Genomic DNA, 27088 nt, shown 5'->3' with positions numbered 1-27088 from the left:
ACAGTAAAAAGGTTGACAGTGTCTAGATGTTAGACAGGCAATAGGTTAACAGGGATGAATGTTGACATGTACAAAAGGTTGACACAATAATTGGAGGGTTAGGCACTTACCTGGACGGTTAGGGTTGGGCAATAGGAGGGATAGTTAGGATTAGGCACTTACCCGAATGGTTAGGGTTAGGCACTTACCGGAGGGCTAGGGTTAGGCACTAGGAGGGACAGTTAGGGTTAGGCACTTAAACCAATGGTTAGGGCTAGGCACCAGGAGGGAGGGTTAGGGTTTGGCACTAAGGGAAGGGTTAGGGTGAAGATTAGGGTTAGAAAAAAAAAAAGCGTTGACCATTTTTTTTCATGTGACCTTTGGTAACTGTCAATATTCATACATGTCGACCTTTTTGTGTGTCGGCCTTTTGTCTGTATCGGCCTAAAGCCTGTCTAACATCTGTTTATTATTATTATTAACCTTTATTTATATGGCGCCACAAGGGTTCCACAGCACCTCACAAAGTACATATACAAATGAACAAACATGAAAAGAGCAACTTACAGTACAAAATAATACAGGATAAGAACATAGGCCCTCATTCAGAGTCAGTTGATAGATGCAAGCGGTCGCTCTGAATGAGGGCGGCCGCTTGCATCTTGAAGTGCGGCCTCCTGGTCGCTAGCTAAGCTGTGGGTTACCACTCACAGCTTAGCGACCGACCAGGGGGATGGTCGCGATGGTCAAGACCATCACGACCATCGGGTTTGCGACGAGACCCTAAGGTTGGGTCTCGGCAAGCGCAAGCCCCAGGGAGCTCCCTGCTCTGATCGAGAAGGAAGCTCCCCACTGACATCATTGCTGATGTCAGTGGGGCCGCCCCCAAATGGCAAGCGTTCCGTTGGGAACGCCTCCGTTTGGCCGGCCACCCCCCCTGCCCGCCTCCCAAACAGGGCGAGCTGTCATTCAACATCGACAGCTCACCACCCCCTTTGATGCGAGACCCGTAGTGACGGAGCGCCCGTCGCTAGCGGGGTCTTGCGCATGCGCACGTCGGAGCCGGCCCCGATGTGCGCATGCCCAGTGGGTCAACATCGACCCGGCTGCGAGCGCTCATCGCTTGCGACTGGGTCTGAATGAGACCCATAGTTTATAAACATTGCTGCAATAGCGATCATAACACCCAAAAAAAGCAGCAGGGTGTCAGCTACCAAGTATTTGGTGCCCTTGTGGGGAGTTTGGAGTAGATGATCGTATGAGTGAGGGAAGGAGAAACAGATAAGGGAAGAGGGCCCTGCTTGTGAGAGCTTACATTCTAAAGGGGAGGGTCATACAGACAGGGGTGTCACAGATAGGGTAGACAGTGAGGAAGAAGCATGTAAGCAGCAGGTTAGGATGAGAGCTGAAAGGCTTTGAAGTAGTGGGTCTACTACCATGTAGCTACAGGCTTCCCAAAGATGGGAACCTACACATTGCGCAATGAAAATACATTACAGAAGATGTCACTCTCATAGCAATCCTTAATTAGGTAGGTAATTAAATTCTTCTATGGACAGGACCGTATAGGTTCAGCACAGGGGCCCACCATGCCAGAGATTACCAGAACTGCTGTGGAAAGCACTTGAGCGCTTGGCTGTAAGGGATAGGTTGGTGAACAATATCGGGACTACTTGAGTGACAACTGAATTTGCCTCTGCCTTCAAATCACCAGTAAAACCAGTTGTACACACAACAGAGCAGCTAGTGTATGTGAGCCATTAGAAAGACCATCTGCGCTAAGGGATTAAAAACACCACACAGTACTTGCACAGCAAAGTGAAGACAACAGATAATTTATGATTTGGAGAACTTATTGTCAAGTACAGAATACAAAAAGCACAACAACACCAAATTGGCAGCAACAGTGACCACAGTCTAATTGAAATGCTTTAAGTCTGCTTTTATTAACAGTGATGTGTTGTATTTCCGCTTTTAGGGTGAGCCAGGGTCACAAGGAAGAGATGGAGCACCCGGGCCTGTAGGACTTAAGGTGAGTCCAATATCCAATATTTGTGAACATTTTTTATAGTTACTGATTTAAAAAAAGTGTATTAGAATCAGGAAGGTATTTCCTCTTACATTTCCCCACTGGGCATGGGGTGAGTGGGAGAAAATGTACACTGTGCAGTTACTTTAAAACAGAGGAAATTAATTTATGAATTCATATTAATATGCACATTAGAGACATCTAGGGAATATTGTAGTATGTCTGGCGTCATGGTTCTCCGATAAAGCTACTTACAGATGTGTCCTCTTACATCTTTGCCGATCACGTTACAAACGTGTGCACACTGCGATTACCTGCAGCAACATACGCTACGGTGCGCTGTGGCGTGCACAGCAATCGCACATTGCAATCCTATGGAGTTGCAGTTGTGAGAACGCAGTGCACATATCTGCTCTCGGGCGCACGCCTCACGCCATGCGTGCCGCGATTTGCCGCAAACGCTGAAAAGATGCAAGAGGACACATCTGCATGCCCTGGCTGGGTCATCCCCCTGATTTCTGGAAGAAAAATAACTGTTTTAGACACAGTCTGGAGCAAAGTGCACTATTCCAATTACCTAACATTATATATATAAAAATGGACCTAAAGCTATTCGCACCACACTACCAACCTGCTACAAGCTGCCACCAACTACTGTATACCCAGAAAACTGCTGCCTCTCACCAGGAGCGTCTTAAGAGAGGAGGGGGCCCGTGTGCATTCCCGGTGCAGGCCGGCAGCCGACTGAAGCGGCTGGCCGTCCACCGCAGAAGCAGTAGACTCTGGGCACTAGAGTGTGCCCAGAGTCTACTGCACATGCGCAGAACGCCAGAAAAATGGACGCGGCGTCCATTTTCCGGCATCCTGTGCAGCACTGACACCAGACACAGAACCACGGACAGGTGAGTTTTAGGTAATAGGGGTGCAGGTTGTGCAGTGTGGGGCCCCACTCTGTGAAATGCCCTCCCACGCACAATAAGTCTTTCCTCTAGGCTTCAAACTTTCAAGCGTTCCCTGAAAACTCATCTCTTTAGACAAGCTTATCTCATTCCTAAGCCGCCCACATAACCTCCATATGCTAAGCTTACCTACACACTTGTGTATAGACTATCTGATATTTGGATTATTTTTTGAGTCAATGGGTTATGGTGTTTGATATCTGTTGCTATTAGGCCAAATTGGGAACTCGAACCAGAGATGCACTGATGCAAAAGTGATATATTCAGGTTCGTAATTGATAATGTAAAGATGACAAGGGGTAACCTATCCATTGTATTCCCTTCACATCTCTTAGTTATGCTTTCTGTAATTTTGATATCAATAGTGTACTCACTGGTTTATTGGCGAACAGTATACATTTACTAAATAAAAAGAGCACTGCATAAGAAGGTTTATGTTTTTCTAGGGTTATCACGGTGATCCTGGTCCCCCTGGCACAATGGGATTAAAGGTAACTGTACATGACTGGCAATCTAATATCTGCATGTTAGCACATTAGTTAAAAATTTATACAATTTATTAATTCTAAAAGGACATTTTACTGATTTCACTTTAAAATAATCATGTTTCCTGTGAAAAAGATTTTTCTAAACACATGAAGAAGAGGTCAAATGGCTAATACGGTGAATTGAATACCCACAGACAAGACATATTGCATTGTTTATCTATTTATATAACTAGTCTCATAAGTTTTTATGTTGTGGATCACAACCTCAAAAATATATTGATAAGTTGTGTAGGCATGGTATTATTATTATTATTCTTATTCTTATTATTATTATTATTATATTTTATTATTAACTTTTATAGTTCAGCAACAAGTTTTGTGTTTCAAAGGGGTGAAGAGCTGGGTAAATAGACTTTCAAATCTCACTTGGTTCTATGCAGGGCTGGACTAAGGCTTCTGGGAGCCCCATGGCAACTAAATTGTGTGGGGGCCCTCCAAGCCACATAAAGCCTACCCCCCCCTCCCCGAAACCCCTACACTGAGCCATATACATATATAACATACGCTTACACATAAGCAGTAAACTCACAAAAACACATATATACACATTAACACATATATACAGATTAACACATACATACACACTAACACATACACAGTATACACACTAACACATATACACGCAGAATCACATACATACAGACACTGAAACAGTACACATACATACTTTCACTTGATGCAGCAGCTGCAGCACGACGAGTCATAGGTTGCAACAGGGGCCAGGCACCTTGATTAATTAGGGTCCGCCCCCCCGATTTTATACCGTGATTCACGTGGATATGGGGGTGGGGCTTTCCGTATTTGCTCCACCCCCGATGCGGCCAGTCACTGTAGAGTGGAATCTGTGTTTCACCCCACTGCATCCGCTATTGTGGAGCCGGTCCCTCTCCCTTTAGAAAAAAGCTGATACAGCAGCATTGACTGTGCTGCTGCATTCAGTAGAACAGGAACGGCTGCTGAGCCTCCACTGTTCTGTTCTCGGCAGGGTCACATCGACAGTATGTGGGGGCCCCGGGATGACCGCCCCTGTCGCCCCCCCCCTAAATCCGGCCATGGTTCTATGATATAAAGACCAAAATGATAGCCCAAGCTTGATATGATGGTGCAAGGAGGTGTCTGTTTCCTACAGACACCTCCCGCGCTATATTTGCATATTAGCTGGATGGAATTGCACAGTGGCTTGTGTGCGGCCCTGCAATTCCGTCCATCTCTGAATCAGGCTCTGAATCTTCAAACAGCAACAATACAAAGTGTTGCAGTTTTAAAACCGGTAAATCACATGTGGTTTAGGTTAAATTGCATAGTAAGACCATATGGAAAACTTCAATTTAGAAACAGGCCAGGGCATTTCAGCATCGGCGAGTCACCTGGCTTGGGAGGGGGTGGCAAGTAGTGCCTGAATAAGTGATCTGGTGCTGCACCTAAAGAGTCCTGAGCCAATGCTGAATAGCACTTGGCCCCTCATTGTGTCTAGCATGCTATCAGGAAGCTTGAAGTTACTATGTTGTTAATCTATAACTGAAAAAATCTTTGTTTTTTCATCATGCTTCATTATGAAATGATAGGTATCAGTAAAATGTGATTATATAATAAATCACATATGAATTGGCTATTACAGGGAGAAAGAGGACATCCTGGACAAAAAGGAACCAGTGGGCCCCCTGGCCTAAAGGTAATTGCCAATAATTGTAAGATGTTACATTCCGTAACCGTTCATCATCGTACAGTTTACAATTACAAATCTGCGCTTGCAGTGTCTGGCGGTTACTGCCACCATGTGGTAAAAGTGAAAATTTCAACCTGTGCAGTTTTTTTTTTTAATTGTAAAGATGATCAAAAATGTACATACAGACTTTAAAAGTGTAAATAAAACCATGTACTTTAACAGTAATTAAAGCCTCTTGGCATCATATGGCATTATGTACTCAAACAGTGCTCCCACAGACCCCCATTACATTGTATCAAGTAATACTCAGAAATGCTGCAGGCAAAGTTAAGAAATTGACATGCAATGTTAGAAAGTGTGAGGCTGTACAAGTACACTCAATATTTTATTGGACTATCATTGTTAAATGCATTTACCAGACTTTCAAGGTGCAAGGTGTGCATTAAACATAATTGTACACCCATATGTAAAAGGCCTTTGAGATTAAACTATAAAATAAAGCTAGATAAGATTAACGTTGTGATCTGGGCACCATGCACTTATCCATGTGAATCAACTGGGAGGCACACACGAACGCAGTGTGGCTGAAAAGCATTGGAACGCATGTCTAAAACAAATATAAATATAGTAAAATCATTTCTATATCATTAAAAGGTCTGTTAATTAACAAATCTGATATGACCATCAAAATTAACATTTGTTATCGGTGTAAATCGCGGCAATAAGGATTTTTTTTTCAGGGGTATTTACAATTGTGAAGTTGCCAGGGCACAGGCTCCAGTAAGAGCCCACCCTACAATCAATCAGTACGAAGTAAAGTGATAACTTACACCATCAATTTACTTCCATGTTCAGACCTGGAAGCAGGTTCGTATCTATGATGGGTGGAGGGTGTGCGGCGCACACGGGCCCCTGCACCCAGGGGGGCCCACACCACACACCCTTCACCCATTAGTCTTATACTTACCTGTCCGTAGTGCTGCTCTGCAGCGCCGATCTGACGCTGCAGAGCAGCAAAAATCACTGGGAAAATGGCGGCGGACATTTCCCCGGGGACTCGCACATGCGCAGTACTGCTGTCCCTAGAGACCCACGCATGCCCAGTAGATCCTGGCACTAAGCCAGAATCTACTGCATCGGTGCATTGCGGCACCGCTGGGAAGAGTTGAGGGCCCGCACTGTCTGCATACGGGCCACTTCCTCTCTTAAAACCCCTTCCAGGAAGTGAAATATGCTCTGCTTGAAAAAACTTGCAGTGACCATCGCAGTCACTCTAGCCTGCCAGAGCATCACATGATCCTGCTCGCTTCTTGCCGGGTGTCCACCATAGGTCAGAGTGTGGCAGCTCCGAATGCACCGAATGGAGAGCTGCATATACTGTATATGACAGATTCAGAAATGGACTTGTCATTTACGACAGGCTTCCATAGGAGGGTTTTTGTTTTGTTTATTGAATTTTTTTGATAGGTGCCAGTGGGCCTTTTTTTTTTACCAGGGCATGCTGGCACTTGTGTTTCTCCAAGTGACAACATGCCCAGCAAACCCTTAAAATTGGGAATGACAGGGCTTGCTGAAACTTTTAGTGTAGCCCACAGTCGTTACCCCCCGCGAGACACACACATGCACACAATTTTCTCTGCTATCAGCCTAGGTTTTTTAAAATGATTTTTGCACAACATTTTTAATACAGAAGTCTGCACAGATCCTAGGAAAATGTGCAGTGCTTTGAACAAGCACGCATGTCTGAGGCAGATCATTTATTTGAGCTGGTTTTTCAGTTGGTTAAATCAGGAGTTTCTATACTTTAAATGGGGAAAAGATTGATGGTTCTTCTAAAGTGTGGATATTATACAGGATTGCAGCAGTTTGAGCTTTAGCAAACCTGTGGGATTCAATCCTGACAAAAAATTCCAGAAAACAGCAGAGAATGCAGTGGTTTTTCAGCCATTTAGTAAATATACTCCTATAGGTCCTTTACAAGCATGTACATTTACATCTGTTCTGCAGCTTATGCTTGTCATGGACTGTCCTGCAACTAGGGGGGGGGGGCCTAGAGGTGCACACGCACCGGGCGCCGGATTTGAGATGGTGCTGAAGGACTGACTCAGCGTCCGCAGACCCCATGGTGGCTTGGGGGCACGGAGTGGGGCGTGGTGGCTTGGGGGCTGCAGATTCCATGCAGACTAGCCGTCCGCATGGAATCTGATGAAAACGTCCCTCCAAAAATGGCTGCCGCTTAGGAGGAGTCAGATGCTAGAGGTCCTACTGGACCTCTAGTGTCTGTTAGGCAAGCACATAGCGTTCCCAGAAGTGCCGAGGATGCTGGCGTTGTTGGGAGAAGATGGAGAAAGCTGCATCTTCTCCCGTGAAACCCTGGCAATGATCGTAAAACCCCAGGCGAACGAGCGAGAAACCCCTAACAACGAGCATGAAACCCCTGGCAGCGAGTGTGAAACCCCTGACAACGAGCATGAACCCCTGGCAACGAGCATGAAACCAAGAGCATGAGACCCCTGGCAGCGAGCATGAAACCCTTGGCAACTAACATGAAACCCCTGGCAACTAGCATTAAACCCCTGGTAATGAGCATAAAACCCCTGACAATGAGCAGGTAATTTATAAGTAATTAGAAGCCTTATGTGGGGCTTAAAATGGTGTCAGGGGAAATCTGTAAGTAGCACTTTGGTAATAGGCATTACAGTGTGTGGCATAATATGTAATGGGCATTATGGTGTGTGGAATAATGTAAGTCACTATAGCAGGGATGTCTGACTAGTGCACTGCCTTATGGAGGAGCAAGGACAAAATCCAGGTACGGGAAGGGATTGGGCACAAAATTACTGCCTTGCACCGGGTGACAGATATCCTAGTTTCGGCCATGTCCCTGGATGAAGGCCTGACCATTGCCTGGCACTTTACTAGACGTATTCTCCTTAACATGACCTCATCTTTGTATTTGGATTGGATGCTGTGTGCACTTGACCTCTGTCATGTTAGTGGCTCCTAGTTCTGTTGCTGTTGATCCTTATACATTTTTGATAAATTAATAACCTGCTGCATGCCCTGGGCTCATTGAGGATTTCCAAGTACATCTGTCATCTATAGTGTGAGAATCATTGCCATAGCAATACTGATAAAGAAGCTGTTAAAGGCTTTGTATAATAAAGAAACAAATACATCAATTACCATTTAATAACTATTTATAACTATTCACAAAAATAAATTGATAGGAACCATGATATCTATATCATTAAAATACTTGCAAAATGATTGCACACAGGCTTAGTTTCATTTAAACTCTTTTGTAGTCTTGTTAACATGCTAAATAACTTTCACAAACATATACAATCACACCTCAGTTGGAAGTTATAGGCTATAATAATGCCAAAATGAATGGACTAGAGCAGGGGTTCCCAACCACGGTCCTCAAGGCACACTAACAGTCCAGGTTTTAGTACCTCAGTTATTTTGATGTAACCATCTGTGCTCAACCATATATAAATTCAGGACTGTTAGTGTGCCTTGAGGACCAAGTTTTGGAATCACTGGACTAGGATATTCCCAACTAAGGAGAGAAGGGATATACTAAGGGTCAATGATTATGATAATTTATTTTAAAATTAAAAATTCTATTAATTCTTATGAATTCCAACATAGGATTCAGGAGAGTAACATGGGGACACATCATCTGCAAGAAGGGCAAGGTGAAATTCTGTGTGACCCACACAAACTCCTGTTATGTTTGGGTTCAGACTAATCGCTCTCATAAATGATTACATGCACAAAACAAATACCATCAGCGAGAACAGGCCACCTTGTCTAGTGTTATAGGAAATACAAAGCAAACCAGACAATACCCTATTGGCTCTTACACAGGCTGTGGGCGATGTGTACAGCACCAGTATTCTATGTAGCCACGTATTTCCAAGCACCATGAGCTCCAAAACCCTCATCATAAATATTCAATACACCCTATTGAATATTTTTTTAGTGTCAGTAAATAAAAGCATCAGAGGGATGGAATAAGTAGAAACGTGATAAATCAAGTTAATAAGTAGTATTATCTCTTGCCTTCCTACCCAGGACAAAGGCCACCTGGTCATGGATATAGGACCTCATTCAGACCCGGTCGAAAGCGCTGAGTGCTCGCAACCAGGTCGATGTTAAGGCCCTGCGCACGCGCAGCGGCCACACTGCGCGTGCGCAAGCCCCGGAGCGAGAGAGAAAGTCTCTCGCTCCGGAGCTCACTAAAAAAGGGCCGTCTGTCAATGTTGATCGACAGCTCAGCCCTTTTTGTAGGCGGGGCGGAGGGGTGGTTTCACAAACGGAGGCGTTCCTTGAGGAACGCCTGCCGTTTTGTGGGCGGCCACACTGACATCAGCAGTGATGTCAGTGGGGAGCTTCCTGCTCGATCAGAGCAGGAAGCTCCCTGGGGCTTGCGGCTGCCGAGGCCCAACCTTAGGGTCTCGTCGCTAGCCACAATGGTTGCGATGCATCGCGACCATCACCCTGGTCGGTCGCTAAGCTGTGGGTGGTAACCCACAGCTTAGCTAGCGACCAGGAGGCCGCACTGAAAAAAGAAGCGGCCGCCCTCATTCAAAGAGAGCAATCGCTTCTTGCGACCGCCTCTGAATGAGGGCCACAGCCTGGGGAAAGAGGCTTAAGATGGTTGGAAAGTAATTTTGTAAAGAGTTTTACGTCTATATTTAGTAATGAGATAGCAGGAGCACATGGAGGGATCCTTGTCCTCCTTCGGAATCACTTTCCAAGGACTGCGCTGAATAGATTCCATGTCTGAATGTCATTGAAGGCATCCAGTTAGTTAGAGAGGAGTAACTTATGAAATGTTTTATAATAATTTGAGGGGAAGCCATCAGGCGCAGGACTTTTGCCAGCAGGAGATTACTCAGTGGCCACTGAGAGTTCCTGTGCTGTAAAAAGGTAACTAATGCTTTCACAACAGACTCACAGAGAATGGGGAAACCCACAGCCTCCAAAGATTCACTGACATCCCATTAGTGAGACTCTGCTTCCACAGACATCTGAGCCAGGGACAAGCTGTACAATTTAGAATAAAATTCCTGAAATGCTTCTGCTATGTGCGGGTCAAAGTGCATTAGAGTATCATTAATGTCTTTAATACAAGAATTGTAGGTAAGGGCACTGAGCTATCAATGCCCTGAACAATCTACTGGGCTTATGCCCCCACTGGTAATATTTGATTCTACAGTGTCAAAATGCCCATTTGGTTTTATCAATTAACAGATTGTTTAAGGATAGTCCTGGCATTTTGCAACATTTGCAAGGTATAAGCAGAAATAAAGAACTTATGATCAACCTACAGGTCACAGATCTTGGCTAATAGAGCATCAATACATTTAGTATTTTGCTTTTTGAGAAAAGACCCAAATTGGATACACTTCTCCTTATGACACATTGCTGTACTTCCTAAACAGTAAAGCTGGGTACACACTAGACGATGTGTACCCAGCCCGACATCAGCATCGACAAGTGCATACATACTTGCCAATGTGGGCAGCAACGGAGCGACAACGGGGGCCATGCTGTACAGGATCAATAGTGCATAATGGAAGGCACACTAGTAGAGTAACAGGTACTGCCGGCTGGTAATGATGTGCCCTAGGAAGACTGTAGATGAGACGGCAGACTGGCAACAAGATGCACCTGGTAGAATGTAGATTAAACTGCAGGCAGGTGATGATGTGCACCTGGTAGTCTATAGCTGAGACTGCAGAAAAATAGGAGATGCACTCTAAATGTTCATAGGTTGACCGGATCATGTGAGTGCTGTAGCTGGAGTCTGATTGAATGAGACTGGATCACCTGATGAATCCAATATGTTAATGGAAGATCTTTAGGAAAAGAGATGCTGCCGGGGAATATGCTGCAGGCAACCAGGATACGTGCACACGACTGCAATATGTGAGCGGTGAAGGGGTATGTGAGGCTAAGAACCCCGATTTGTGACAGTACCCCATCTCTTTACAAGTGGCCACAGGAAACTGGGATGGGACTTACCGAAAAATTCTTGAATAACTGGGAACCTGGGACGTCTGATGAGATGAGGGACACCTCTCAGGAATGAACTTGAGTCCTCATGATCTTCCTTTCCAGATAAAGTTTCCCAGTTCTCATCTCCAGAAGAAAGATATTTATTACCAAAACTTTAAACTTTAAAAACTTTCTTCCTGGATGAAAATATGGTTGGGAAACATAAGACCCAGAAAAAAACAGGCTTGTGTCCGCCATGGGGTCATAGTCAGAATCGAAGTTCAACGTTAATATCGGATCTTTCTTCTAAAGAATGACATCAGTATCCGAAGAATCAGGACACCACAAAAGACCACAGGAGGAACACAGAGAACTTAAACCAACTCTTAATTCAATGGATTGTGAGCTTTGAATGGACTTTGGGATGTTTTTCTTCTTGACAGCTGAGAAGTCTCTAATGTATTAGTCCAACAAAGTCTAGTCTTGTTCAAAATCCAAAGGATGGAGGAAGACACTAGAACAATTGGACTAGCAGTATTCAGACTGGCAGCTGACAAGATGGCACTGTGAGGCAATATGGGCACAGCAGCAGGCTGGAGAGATGACACCCTCTCAGAAAATGGCAGACTGGAATCCCCCACCGGAATGGCAAGGCTGGAGTCCCCGACTGGGACTGATAGACAGGATCCCCCAACTGGGACTGATGGACAGGAGTCCCCAAAAGGGACAGATGAAGAGGAGTCCCATCCAGAGTTGAGAGCAGAAAGTGTCTTTAAGAGATGAACAGAAATAACGCATTTCAGATCCCTGAAAAAGTTTGTTTTAAAGAAAATGCTTTGGAGATTCCTGTTTATCTCTTAAAGATACTTTTATCCAGGAAGGACTACGGCCATTGGGAAGGAACCATTTATTCAAGTGAAAAATGTATCGACTGGACCATCCTTTCCCTAGGCTCTGGGTGAACTGTATTTTATTGATATGCTGTTTGTCAAGTTTATAAACTGTGTGTGTTTTTAATTATTTATCTATACAAAAATCACAAATGCTAGAGATTTTTTGGTTTGTTTGGTGCTGGACTATATTCCATATATGAAAACCTGCACAAAGTGAAGAAGAAATCATCCCATAAGAGTTTCTGAGCCTGATTTCCCATACCTCTGATTGGAGTAGCACTGAGAGAAGCATACATAGTTTTACCAAAAGTACACACAACACTATATTTACAGTAAATACAATATTTTGATAGTAACTGGTGATTTATTTACTACCATGTTCCTCCCATGTCCCCGTATTCTTGATCTATTCCTCCTGCCTCCCCGTATTCTTGCTCTTATTCCTCCTGTCATCCCCTATACTTGACCTTATTTCTTGACTACTCTGTGGCTGCATCACCAACAGAGTTTTTTAAACAGTGGATGTAGTGGGATGCAGTGATATGATGTGTGCTGATTCATTGGCCCCTGAGCCACCTCTGCCCACCATGGGGCCATCTTAGTAATAGGGGTAGCTCCCCCTGTGCTGAACTGCGGATGGTAATACATGCCACTCAAGCTGCCCCAATCACTAAAATGGACAGAGGGTAGGGGGAGGTGGGACAGGCAAGATGTGTCTGTTTATGCAGCTGCCAGTAAGACCCCTCAGCCCTAGTGCACAACTGTGGAAACAGAAATTAACAGCATTATAGACTAGAGATAAATATCTGTACTTGCTGCAGGGTGAAATTGGGGCAATTGGACTTCCAGGAGCAGAAGGCCTGCAAGGACCAAAGGTAACTATGATGTTACTTATGAGTGCTCTTTTTATCTGCTCCTAGATAACTTATCATTTATAATAATTAAATCATTTACGATTATTAATCCCAGGGCATACAAGGTGAAGTTGGGCTTCCAGGACCGCCAGGACCTCCCGGACTGAAAGTAGGTGCAATTCTTCTGAATAGTTACTACTACACCTGGAGCTTCTCATGTGTAGAGATCATTTATTGTTACTTGGGTAAGGGGTTTAATGGAAAAAATGCATTTGATTGGACAAAAGAAATATAATAAATTATGGTGAATATGTCATGAATGATGTGTCCAATAAAACAAAAACATGATGAGATCAGAAAAAAAAAGAACTTCTGGCGCTACAACTCTGCAAATTATCTTTTTATTTTAAATATTATGATATATAAAGGGGTTTATTTACGAAGTATCTGATTGTAAAACCGGCACTTCTGGTCATGTTTATGCTGAGATTTATACTAGCTGTGTAATGCACTCCTGGGCCAGCAAGATTTTCCCGCAGTGGAGCCCGCATTCAGTCATGCCACCAGTGGAGTAGAAGCTTTGTGTGGTGGTGTACCTCCAGGCCAATGAAGTAAGCCAGCAGTGTGGTTGTGCCACCGATGGGGTAATCGCAGCCAGCACTGGTATAACCTAGAAGAGCTTCCAATAGAAACACTGTGGTGAAGGATAATTCCGCATCAGCAATAATTGTATCAGCTGACCAGTAACTGCTGAGAGTTTTCTCAAAGTAGGAAGTGGGCATAGACTCCGTGTTTTGCTCCCTAGCAACGAGAACTTTCTCAAGACTGACTGGGGAGCAGGCAGGGCGAATTTTATAGTAAACGTTAGTCACACCTGCAAATTATTATTAACCCCTGGAATACACACACTCTTCATAGCGCACAATGGGCTTGATTCACTACAGATCGCTATTGCGATTACCCATGCAGGTCTGCTGCGAAAATATGCTAATGAATGCAATCACAAAGCCGTCGCACAGCCAGCATAGAGACGCCCACTACTGTTATCTCACATCCGTAATACCTTTCAGTGCTGCGTATACATCGGGAACATCGAGTAAAATCGGACCCTTGCGCACAATTACAACAGGTGTGACCTTACGCAGAAATTGCTAACCTCGTCGCACGCAGTGAGTACACAAGCTGCGTATGCCATTTCAGTGGTTAATTTATACATGCCCAAGTAACGGCATTCAAACGGACAGATACACCTGCATTTCTCTGACCACTCCTCCATCACCCCCCCCAAATGCTGACGTCCCGTCCCTTGGTCTGTGATGACTTTGTATCTGCATAGGTGATCGCATTATGAGCGCAATGCAAACTCACTCACGCGCACTGTTGTGCATGCGCAGTACGCACCATCGGTCGATCTGCATACGATGTTACAGTTTCGATCAGTGATGAATCAGGCCCAATATATGAGTGTCTGATAGCATACATATTATTACATAAACATTTAAAAAAATCTGTTATATATATTTTTTTATGTATAAAACCAATAACACTGACTTTGTAACTGATAAACCAGATTCACATAAAATCTACATATATGATAGGATCAAATAATGAAAAAAATAAATAACTAAATATATATATATATATGACAATTAAAATACAATACCTTATCTAAAAATACTCCTTATATTATTGTTGACATAGGGCCTTATTCAGGTTGGATCGCACGGCTGCGCTCGCACGCAGCCGGTCGATGTTTGTGCTTTGCTCATGCATGACAGTGCACGTGTGCGAACAGGCCACTGCGATCGGGAAGCAATCGCATCAAGCACGCAGTCCATCTCGTAGTGATTGACAGGAAGTGACCATTTGGGGGTGGCCTGCGGAATGCAGGCATGCCTGTGCATTTGAACACCGTTACAGGGGTGTGTATAATTAAGCCCCTCTGTGTAATTAAGCCCCAGCGATTGCATATGCTGGCAGAGGTCTAGATAGCGACCGTTTAGCAGTCTGTGAGGTAGGGTCAGGTCAATTACAACTGTGCGAATAGTTCCGATGTTACCGATGTTTCCGCTGACTTGCGGATGCATGTCATGGGAAGTTTGCGGCTTTATATAGTGGTGGGCGTCTTGGTATAGTGCTGCGGTTGCCGTGTGATTGCATTCATTAGCATATTTTCTCAGCTAGAGGGGGTGTGCGAACGCAGCTCTGCGATCCATGCTGAATCATGGCCCATAGTTATCAATGATATATCCCATATACCTATATATCAGTCCCAATATGTAATATTGTATATAAATTATCAAATTAGAAACACTATACTCTATACCAGTAGTTTTCAAACTCGGGGCCTTATTCTAGCGTGCACTGCTGAACGCAGATTCCCAATGGTTGGGAATTACTGCAGGTGCCGTCCCCATACATAAGGGTCCTGCAGCAGTGATTGACAGTCTGGTGCCATTTGTGGGTGGGAAGGTGCGGAGACGGCCTCTGTTTCCCAAAACGGAGACATGTCGCCACCGTGGGGGGGGGGGGGGGGGAGAGGCCATGATCTCCATCTGCTGACGGAGAATTCCTGGCCTCTTTGTAGTAGGGCTGGCTTGCGTGACCCCATAGGTCACTCAGCCGGCCGATATGATCGCAGATTATCCGATGCTGTGTCCTTGGACACAGCTCAGGTAAGTGATGCATACAGGAGGCATGATGCCTCCTGCTGCATTACCATAATTGCAAGGACGGAATTGCAAAGCTGCTTGCGTGCAGATTTGCAATTCCGTAGACTACTTACTCAGGCCCTCGGTCCTCAGGATGCAGAACAGTTCACATTTTCCAGAGCATCTAGTAGGTGCACAGGTGTATTACCATCTGTCACATTTTCCAGAGCATCTAGCAGGTGCACAGGTGTATTACCATCTGTCACATTTTCCAGAGCATCTAGCAGGTGCACAGGTGTATTACCATCTGTCACATGTTCCAGAGCATCTAACAGGTGCACAGGTGTATTACCATCTGTCACATTTTCCAGAGCGTCTAGCAGGTGCACAGGTGTATTACCATCTGTCACATTTTAAAGATCCTCATGACAACTTTAAACGTGAACTGTTTGGGGTCCTGAGGGACCTGGCTGCTCACTCGCATCAGACATCTCAAGCTACATGGTTTATTGAGGACAGGTGTATGAGGACACATATTTAAAGTTGACATCACCAAAATAATTAAAAAAGTAAGGTTTTGCATCTTTAATTCTCGTCAATAGGAAAACCTATTAGAACTAATAGCTCATTAATGTTGGTTATTCTAAATAAGATGTAATTTGTCTAATTTAAAGGTCCACTTTGATTCACCTAGACATAAAGATTTAAATCTGTTACTACCCCTCTTGGTGTTAGCAAATCTTTCAACAACTGTAACAGTCAAGCCTGCCGGATTACTGTTATAACAACATGAAAAGTGTTGAGAGACACTATGCATTTGCAATTTATGGATAATATTGCATCATACTTGCCTACCTTTTAATATCTCTTCCCTGGAGAAGCCCGGGTAAGAGAAGCAGGAGGGTGGCAATGGGGGCCGAGGCCTGATGATTCACGTCATTAAGCCCCGCCCCGCGTGGTAAAATTGCCACAATTGGCTAGAATTTACATATGGGGTGGGGCCAAATGAAGTGATTCATGAAGAATCACATCTTAAGCCCCGCCCCCTACACGGAGACCCGCGATCGCCGTGGGAAGTCTCCTCATTTTGCCCTCTTCACTAGGAAGTGGGCAGAATGCGGGAGAATATGCTTACCCTTCCGGAAAATCGGGAGCCTCCTGCGAAAACCGGGAGGGTAGGCATGTATGTATTGCATCCCTAAACCTCAAATTTTGGGATCTAGTGGTTCTGTTCACTTATTATAACTGACATGGGCATTGTAATACATATGCACAATCTGTGGATTCACATTTTGTTAAAAATTGTTTAATAGGAAAAGTTTAGCCAAAAAAAGATTAAAAACAGCTTAGTTGTGTATATGTCTTTTTGGTGAGCATTTGATGACCAATGGAATTACAATAGAATTAAAACAGTGGCCCTGATTCAGAGACGGACGCTCTGACAGAGCACTCGCTCTGAATCAGGGCCGTCCCTTGTCCTTTCTGGAGCGGCCTCCTGGCCGCTCGCATAGCTATGAGTGACCACCCACAGCTATAGCGAGCGGCCAAAATGATGGTCTGGATGGTCAAGACCATCGCGACCATCGGGCTTGCGACGAGACCCTGTGGTAGGGTCTCGCTGCCGCAAGCCCTGGAGTGTTTTTGGCTCTATCAGAGCCAAAAGCACTCCCACTGACATCACTAGTGATGTCAGTGGGGCCGGCCCCAGACGGTAGGCGTTCCCATGGGAACGCCTCCGTCTGGGCAGCCACGCCCCCGGCACGCTCACCAAAGGGGGCGTGTTGTCAGTCACCATTGACAGCACACCCCCATTGCTGCGAGACCCATAACGACGGCTTGGCCGTCAGTATTCGGGTCTCGCGCATGCTCACGAGCGCTCACGAGCGGGTCTGAATCAGGCCCAGTGTTTCTAATTATTCATGACATATTCAGTATTTGGTTCCATATTTTTTTATATTTATTAGGTTTTTTTATTATTGTACTAAGTGGCACTTTACAAAGTAGTAAAAACCTCAAGACCAAGTCCAACCAGGTTTTAAGAATGTGTTTAATACAACACATTTCATCCTGTCTAAACTACATATATATATAAGTGAATGTAAAACGTTGGCCTTACTTACTATTCTATATTAAATAACTTGTAGAATTAATAATGATAACATTTGCTAATTTTCTTGGACACATTTGAAATGTGACAACATGGAGTGTAAACACATTTGCTGTACACCTCTGGACTTGTGTAACAAAGTGACCAGCAACCAGCACTGTGACCATGTATAAAATAAAGGAATGCCTCTCTTAGTTAATCTAAATATGACATGGGCGCAAGTATCATATTGGATGTGCTTATGGATTGCCCATGCAGGGTAAGACCAAACTGAATTGATCACGATAAATGTGTCTCTCCAGTCCACTAATAGACATGTTGCTTGCAGTATACACTGTCATAGGCCTGTATTCCATTAAATGAGAAAGTCCCGTTTGTCGATAAGTTTTTGCCTCATTCGCCAGTTTTGATGCAATCTTTTTGCATACTTTCTCAATGCACGCTCCCGCTTTCCACCCTATCCAATTGCAAAACACATGAAAACGCATTTGTGCGATAATTGCGCATGGCGAAACTAACGAAAAGTACAGCACATTTTTGGGAAATCAGTCTGTACCCCCCAAAAAAGCCTAACTGACACTGGAAATCAATATAGAAGTGTATTACTAGCCCTAATAAAAGTATTTTGGGTTCTTAAAGTGAAATGGCTGTTATTTGCATATTTGTATAAGGGTGGAAAAATGGTAAAAAGCAATTTTTGGGGGGGAGAAAATAATTACTGCAGTTAAATTGGGGGTACATTAAAATGAGTAATAGTATATTTTTGTGTCTATAAAGTGCAGTTTTAAAAATAACTCTGCTGTAGCCACCTGCAATCCTAAAAACACCTGTCCCATCCATACTGCCCTCCAAAATACCTGACCCAGTGCTTTATACCCATTTTCCAACACTTTCTCCCCAAAAATTACATGCCATTATTAGGGGGAATTATGCTAATTTACATTTTTTGCCTAATTAATAATTAGGGGGGTGTCCTAAGGGTTCTGAACCAAGTCCCCACATATTTAGCCAAAAATAGGGATCTTGCACATTTTATCACTGCTCTGAGATGGGGAATAATTTTCGCTGGTTTCTGCCTATGGAGTTTTCTCACATGTGAGTACTCCGGCAATTGGATAGCGCATTACGCACTTATGCATGAAAAGTTCGCACCTGTGAACGTTTTTTGGCAAATGTGACTTTTCGCACCTAATTGAATTCCCCCCCATAGTTGGAAGTGAGTAGTAAAAGCTCACAAGTAAGCATAACTATGCCAAATAATGTTATTTGTTCCTACCTACCAAATGTCCACATTTAGAGTAGCATGTCCCACTCACCATGGTAAGATGGAAGATGGTGAATTGACCACACCCCCAATAAGGCCTGACCACACCACCTTTAAATTAACTGTATTTGTGCATTTCAAAATGTTCCTCTGTCTGATAATTTTCTATCAATGTTTTATTTTAAATGAGCTAAAATTTCAGGTTACTATTGCAAATAAATCGTCATCATCATGTTTATTTGACATTGTAGGGTCAAAGAGGAGATCCAGGTTTGCCTGGTCTGGAGGGTTCAATGGGGATCCAAGGGCCAAAGGGACATAAGGTAAGTACTTTAGAGAAGTTAGACACATTTCTACTACATGTTATGATGTAAAAAAATGTACTGAGTCATATTTGAAAAACAAATGCAGAGTACAATACTTAATATTTTGCCTATCTATACTATTATTTAATTAGCTAATAGTTACATTAATAATTCTTATAAGTTCACTTTATGCACCCTTCCCCATTCCACATAATTTACTGTACTTTACTTTCCGCCAAGAGCTATAGTGGCAGAGAACAGCTTTCTTTGAATACTACCACTGATACTCCTCCAGTTTTTCCTTCCATAGAACGCCAGAGCCATTACTGAGCATAGCTCAATAAGAAAAATGAAGAGAAAAATATTAATACATATAGAAAGATTATGCAACAAGCATCCATGGGAAGATATATCAAATCTTGGAGAGAGATAAAGTGGAGAAGTTTCTCATGGCAACCAATCAGCTTTTAACTATAATATTTCTAGCACAGCCTGTAAAATGACAGTTAGGAGATGATTGGTTGGTACAGGGGCATTCTAAGAAAGGAGGGGGCCCATGTGCAGCCTCCGTTTGGGCCCCCGCCTTTCTGACAGTGGCTCAGCGGCACTGAGCGCTATAGATCCGGGCTTCATGCCAGAATCTACAGCGCATGCGCGGGCCTCTGGGAAAATGACGCCCGCACCTACTTTCCCGGGGACATATTGTCTGTGCATGCACAAATCACTGGGAAAATGGCCGCCGCCATTTTCCCAGTGAGTGTTTGCTGCTTTACAGCGCCGATCCGGTGCTGCGGAGCAGCACTTCGGGAATCGACGGAGAGGTAAGTATAATTACCTATGGGTGCAGGGTGTGCGGTGCAGGCCCCCCTGGACCCGGGGGCAGGTGTGCCCCGCACGCCCTGCACCCATTATAGATACGCCCCTGGGTTGGTACTTTATCTCTCTCCACTTGCTCTCTCCAAGATTTTATGAATGTCCCCCCTAGTTTGTTATGATTATATGAATGCACTAATTAATGGAAAAATAAATCATCTTGATATTGTAGGTTCACTTTCTTGCTAAGCTTGTAATAATATTAAGCACAAGATAAGGACTCTTATACCACTTTCAAATTTAAATTCCCGGATTCCACCTGGCTCGGAGGAGGGACACCGAGCACAGGTTGAAGTCAGGCTACCCCTTTCACACTTAGGGGGACCACCTGGTTTATTACCGGGTTGAAAAGAAAGGGGGGTTTAACCCCCTATTGTTCCTCAGCACACTGAATTATACTAGCAACAATATATGAACACTATATGGTAATAGAATTTCAGAGATATTAGTTGCATGCATTTGCAAATACATGGGATGCTGCTAGGCCTCTTCAAGGCTTCTCTGTACTAGCAGTCCCTACACTAAACGGTTCACGTCCGGGGCGCAGAGCACCCCAAAATAACGTCCAGCCCAGGATCCCCCCCAGGGCATCACACGAAAAATGGAAAAAGAGTGACAGTGCAGTGTAAAGTATAGAAGTGTGCAAGTAATTACTATGTGTTAAGGGGCTAAAATATATGTGAAATTTTACATGAATAATAAACAAACATGAAAAGGTGATGTGAAAAGTAACCATGTGTATTAAGTGGTGATGCCCTCAGGAGGCCCAGCCAGAGCAGCTGCCATTTTTTTGTTTATGGTTATGCGATGCATGAATGAGCCAGCATTAGCAGGGCATGCTGGTTCTAGTAGTGCTAGTTGGAGTTCCCAGGGGTAACTCCCAGGTAAGCTGGCTCTCAATTCGGATGCATTTATGTATGTGCCTTTATCATGAGGCCTTACATTTGCCAAAAATATATGTGTACCTTTATTATGAGGCTTTAATTGGCATACATTACATTTGGGGTGAGCGTTTGGGCTTAGGGCCCCCGAGGCTGCTCTGGCTGGGCCTCCTGAGGGCATCACCACTTAATACACCACTTAATACCATATATAGGGGAATTCAATATGAAACTTAAACTTCGCTGTCGAAGTTTACGTTTCATATCGGAGCTTTTACCTGGGATAAAGTATCAGGCGCGCGCCCGCTTATCCCCGTATTCAATATGAAACTAATGAAAACGGGAGCCTGTGAAGTGGGATTTGCGTAAAGTTACGAAATTTTCCTTAAAATAAATTGTAGGACCCCCCTAAAGTTATAAAAACATGGGGGATCACTATGGGTACCCCCGTTTTAGCCTGCAAATGAAAGTCGGGGATTTAAATAGCAGCAGCAGGTGTTTTTTTCCCAACATTGAAGAAGTGTTGCAGAAGAGCACTTAGGTTATTTTTTTCGTTTTTTTAAGTGGTCCCATCAAATTTGGGGTACATGAAAATGGGTACTAGCATATTTTTATGTCCCTAAAGTAAGTTTTTAAAATTTTGCAACTATGCACCTGCCGCTAATAGCCTATTCTAGAATACACCTGCCGCATACTTGCAGAATAGTCCTGAACCTATTTCCCTATTTTTAAACACTTTTCAAATTTTTTTTTTTTTTTCACCCCAATTTGTAAATTAATTTTTTGGGGTGTCCCTATTTTTTTTTTGACACAGTTATTTTTAAGAGGTCATTCCCAGGGGTGCAGGCTATTTTTCTTAAGCCTGCACCCCTAAACCCCTATTCTGCACTTTTTTTCGCCACCCATTCAGTCTTTGAAATTGAATACAGTGTAAAACTAAGGGGCCCATTTATTAAGGATCGCATTTTGCAATGCGATCAGGGCATGCAGTACCGCCCATGATCGCATTGCAAAATACGATCATACTGAAATGCGGTGAGTGCCCATAGGACACAGCGGCTAACGCTATCTTCATATCGCATTCCCGATATTGATACATTTGGCAGCATCGCATCCCCCATAGAAACCTATGGGGGAGGCGGCTGCCGGCGGCAGTGGAGGGATCGCAGCAGGTATCTCCGATACCTGCTACGGTCCCTCCTTCATGCATTCGGGGGATACTTAGTATTTGAGGTAAACCCCCAAAAACAGGTGTTTTCGGGGAATTTACCTCAAATGCAGTTTGATAAATGGGCCCCTAAAACCTGCGATAATGACGTCATAGGTGCGATATTAACGCAAAAAAATGAGTTTTCGCTCCATATTGAATTCCCCTATTAGTGTTCATATATTGTTGCTAGTATAATTCAGTGTGCTGAGGAACAATAGGGGGTTAAACCCCCCTTTCTTTTCTACTTGGTATGACCCCTCGCTTTCATGCACCTGAAAAAAGTACTACCAGATTGATTGAGCAGCTGACATATTTTTTGTTGCTTATTCCCGGGTTGTCACCCTTCACACCGGACCTGTGTCTTGCAGTGACCCGGGTCTTCCGGCATTCAGTGGACGCTTCGAGATGATCTCATCCCCAAGTGCCACTGTCCCTGGCCAATCAGTTGTTTTAGGCGTGACCTGGGTCATCAAGACCTGGTTCACACCTTTCACATTTGAGCCAGGTCGTCGACCCGGGTTGCAAGTCTCGGAAAAATCCCTGCTAGTGCGCAAGGTTGTGGACCCGGGTCTGTCAACCCGGGTCGCGCCTTTCAGACATACACCAGACCTGGGTTGATGCATGTCCACGTGCAAAAACCTGGGTTTTAGGCACAAGTCTGAAAGGAGTATTAAAGATCTAAAAAATACTGCACCAATTTTTTTTTCATAATTTCAGGCATTGCAAAACTGAAACATAGAAATAAAATTTACCAAATGATAAGTTACTTTTTTAAAACTGTTTTTCAGGGAGACAATGGTGATGAAGGATATAAAGGAGACCAGGTAAATTATTTGTAACCTCCATTGGTTTGTTTACTACCACCACACACAGCTCTTTCTAGGGATCACAATGGGGAAGAGTCAATTAGACACAATGTTTACTGTATGGGTAAAGCTCTTGATTTATCGCCCAGAGCTATTCAATTATCAGGCAATTTCTCTGCACTATAAACCATGCAGTAGCGTTAGCCCATAGATTCCAAGTTAAATTCCTGGAATCTATTGGATACCCCATGCATTAAGCTGCAGCGGGCGCATTCAACACAGACTTTTCCTTGCAGCTCTTGAGGCTGTGAGGAAAAATCTTCATTAAGTGCACCCTCTGGTTCTTAACACCTGGGGTAACAATAGCTCACGGCTAATTGAATCTGTCCCAAAGTGTGAAAAAAATGTATGAGCTTTGTTTTACCTACTGAATAGATATATTGTGACTATTACTGCTCTGTGCTTTTGGCAGACTCTACTCACTGCACATCACATTCTCAGTCCGTAGCTCCTCAATGACCTCAGTGTTCCTCCATACATCATGATGCTGCCCCTGTCACATGTATTCCTCTTCTTACTAACATAATCACACAGATCATTCCATCCCACAAGATGAATACATTGGGTATATTCAATTGGGCTCAAGAAATTTCAGACAGGCAATTTCTATAGGGGAATTCGTTATTTTAATGTAAAATGTTGGGAGACCACCTAATGATCAATTAGTCAATTAGAAGTTTTCAATTAGCTTAATTTCAATTGGGCCAATAATTACATTGGTGTGAAATTCTACAGTGTAGTATAATGGGTTAAAAGATGTGGGACAGGTATATGGGGGTTCTGTATGGATGGGAAAGGTGTTTTTAACCTTGCAGGTGGGAGTTAGTTTTTTTTTTATTTTAAAGTGGCTTCAAATCACTCAAAAATCAACATGCTAGCATTTGAATGCACCCCAAATTAACTGCATCATTTATTTTCACTGCTATTAAAATGCACAAATCAGCCATTTGAAATATTTGAAAAGCTTAAAATATATTTCTTTGGGACAGTAATAGACATCTATACCTAAACATAGATAGATATTCAAAAAAGGCTCAAAGCAGCCCCAATCCATCTCAAAACCCAAAAATGTCACATTTCAAAGCATCTACATACACAAAACAAATGGTAGTGATTCAATTATAAGGTGCTACTAATAGCTGTAGAAGATAAGTAACCAAAAATTATGGTATTTCACAAACAATTGGTTCTTATACAATATATTCCTTATCAGAGTTGTGTTTAGGATCACTCTTCTCCTTCGTATTTTCGGTAGGTATTACTTGTGACAAGTTCATAATAACTATAACCCCTCGGCCGGTTTGGTAATCAATTGTTTTTGTTGTCTTAGATCTTTCAAGGCTTTTCTAACCTTAAATGAAAGGTTGGGCATTCTCTTATGAACCTTTCTTAACTCAATAGTTTTCAAATTCTTTCTGTACTAAGGAGCCAATTGTTTCAATAAAGGGGCCTTTAGTATGTTGAAGATAGAAGACTGATTTAGGACGAAAAAGGATAGTAGCCGTCTCCTCTAAGCTTTACAGACCAACCTTTATTTGATTCAGAAAATATTTTTTAATCGTTAATTTATGTATGAATCTGTGAACATTCTGACAAATATCAAATGTATTCACATGATTAGTAGGAGTATATTTTAACCCTTTCTCCAATAAAGAAGTTTCATCCTTGGAAAAAATGTGAGAACTCAAGTTAAAAATTTTAACTGTAGCTCGTTGCATTACCTTATTATTCAGATTTGGGGGGTCATTATCTGTATTATTCTTTCTCTTAGTTTTTTTCTTTTTTTACCTGCATTAGTATTTTGAGTGGTTTTATCCTCCCTCCCCAAAAGGTTTCATCTGAATTTGGATAGATGCCATCTTTGATCTAAAGAAGGGGATGGACTCTAACCCCTATTAAGTGGTGAAAACCTATCAAATAAGTATTCTTTTTTCTGTTTGATGTCTATTTTCTTTAAAGTTTCCTTGTGGAACAGTTCTCCATTTAGGAGTCATGTCCCTATGTCTATCATGACTATTCTGTCCCCAAAAGGTTTCATCTGAATTTGGATAGATGCCATCTTTGATCTAAAGAAGGGGATGGACTCTCTCCCCTATTAAGTGGTGAAAACCTATCAAATAAGTATTCTTTTTTCTGTTTGAAGTCCATTTTCTTTAAAGTTTCCTTGTGGAACAGTTCTCCATTTAGGAGTCATGTCCCTATGTCTATCATGACTATTCTGTCATCTTTTTGACACCAGAGTGGTTCCCTAGAGGTATTGATTTTTCTGCTCTCTTTTTCTTGATGGTGTCCTGTCTCCATACATCCTGTATCTATGGTTATGTATTTAAGATACAAAATTAGTTTCTGTGTTATTTTTAGGTGAGATCTTATTTCCATATATCTCAGAAGCATCCAGACATTCCCTTTTATCTCTATTGAATTTCTTTACTTTGTAATCAATTAATAACTTTTCTGACCATTTTAGTTTATATTCAATGTTACTCTCAGCTTGTTTAGAGTTCTCTAGGTCTAAAAAAGGGGATTTATAGATTTAAATGTCCTCCTCTAATCTATACTGTTATCTAATACTAATTTGAAACTGTTTAGGGTACAGACTGATTTACCCATTTTTTTCAGGTTTTGGAGAAAAAAATTATCGCACCCATTTTTTTCAATTGGTTAGCATGAGAATCGGGGGCGCGCATAGCCGTGTTAATCAAAATATGGTCACAATAGCTGCATTATGTTGTGCATTGAAATTCTTGCGGTCATTTGAATATACCCCATTGACTTTCTGAAATGCTCTTTGTTGATGTGAATATCTGATGATGTAATTGGCTAAAGGTTATTCTACAGTATTATGGCCCACTCCAAACCTTGGGACAAAAAATATGATATGAGCTTACTTACATCATCCATTCTTCTCCCATTCACTACCTATATTATTCTGTGACTTGTGTACTCTATATGTTGGAACACTGGGCCTGATTCAGAGTTGTGAATAGAGAGAGAGATAGCACTTAACTGTGTACCTGGACAAACCATGTTGCAATGCAAGGGGTGTAAATACATAATTTTTTTTTTGCATGTAGGGTAAATACTGGCTGCTTTTGCATGTAGCCCACAAATAATGCACAGCTTTATTATTACAATACAATTTAAATGTCAGTTTGGACACACTCCTCCCAAATCTAAATCTCTCTGCACATTTTAAAACTGCCCCACCTGCAATACAAAATGGTTTCACCAAGATGATCAGTTGAGTGCTCTATTTCCAAAGCTGAATCAGGCCCAAAGTCCATTAGGACCAAGGCGGGTTGGGGGCTTGATGACACGATTTGCGCTTAATTTTGCCATCATAGCCCCTCCTACTACACAGCAATAACACAATTGACAGCACCTACCTCCCAGCTTGTACAATCCCTCAAGTATCTCTCTCTATTCCCAACTCTGAGTCAGGCCCCCTGTACCTTACTATATTCAGCTGATACAACCTCCCACCCCAACCATTCAGATCTTCGAACCTTTCCTCAAACCCACTTCTTACCGTATCTATCTTTTAAAATAATTATTATAATTTTTTTTATTGTCCATGTTTTGCAGGGAGAAAAGGGGGAAGCAGGTCTGCCTGGAATTGCAGGAATAAGGGTAGGTCTTCTAATGTTTCTTATCTGTATATAAAATGTGAAACTATGTATGATATTAATAATTTTCTCGTGCTTACGAAATCCACATAGGGTGAAGAAGGCAACAAAGGAGCCAAAGGGGAGGTAAAATGTTTTATATCATACAAAAGCACCATTTAATTTGATGGTATAGACTATAAATGCACTTTTTCTTAATGTAATGTTGCTGGATTACCATAAAGCCCATACACATTTTCTCACTAGTCTCTATATTACATGCTATCAGCAGCATATGAATGCAGCACCCTCCCTCCTTAACTTCTGCCCACAGCATCATCTTCTGTGCAATAGTTTCAGAAGATGGCACATGCGCTCAGACTCTC

The 27088-nt window shown here is 42.8% G+C and overlaps 1 protein-coding gene across 1 annotated transcript in view; it reads left to right on the top strand.

Moving 5' to 3' along the window:
* Positions 1-25518, top strand: part of LOC148524760 (collagen alpha-1(XXI) chain-like) — a 145470-nt gene extending 119952 nt beyond the window's left edge. The window contains exons 12-17 of the mRNA XM_088471634.1: positions 1958-2011; positions 12908-12961; positions 13056-13109; positions 19214-19285; positions 23020-23055; positions 25459-25518. Of these exons, the coding sequence (XP_088327760.1) occupies positions 1958-2011; positions 12908-12961; positions 13056-13109; positions 19214-19285; positions 23020-23055; positions 25459-25518 (330 nt within the window). The remainder of the gene's footprint in view (positions 1-1957; positions 2012-12907; positions 12962-13055; positions 13110-19213; positions 19286-23019; positions 23056-25458) is intronic.
* Positions 25519-27088: the final 1570 nt, after the last annotated feature.

This window comes from Taudactylus pleione, unplaced genomic scaffold, assembly GCF_031769625.1.
Source record: "Taudactylus pleione unplaced genomic scaffold, aTauple2 ptg000116l, whole genome shotgun sequence".
NCBI lineage: Eukaryota > Metazoa > Chordata > Amphibia > Anura > Myobatrachidae > Taudactylus > Taudactylus pleione.
The sequence above is the reverse complement of the archived record's forward strand: the minus strand, read 5'-3'. Positions and strand labels throughout refer to the sequence as shown.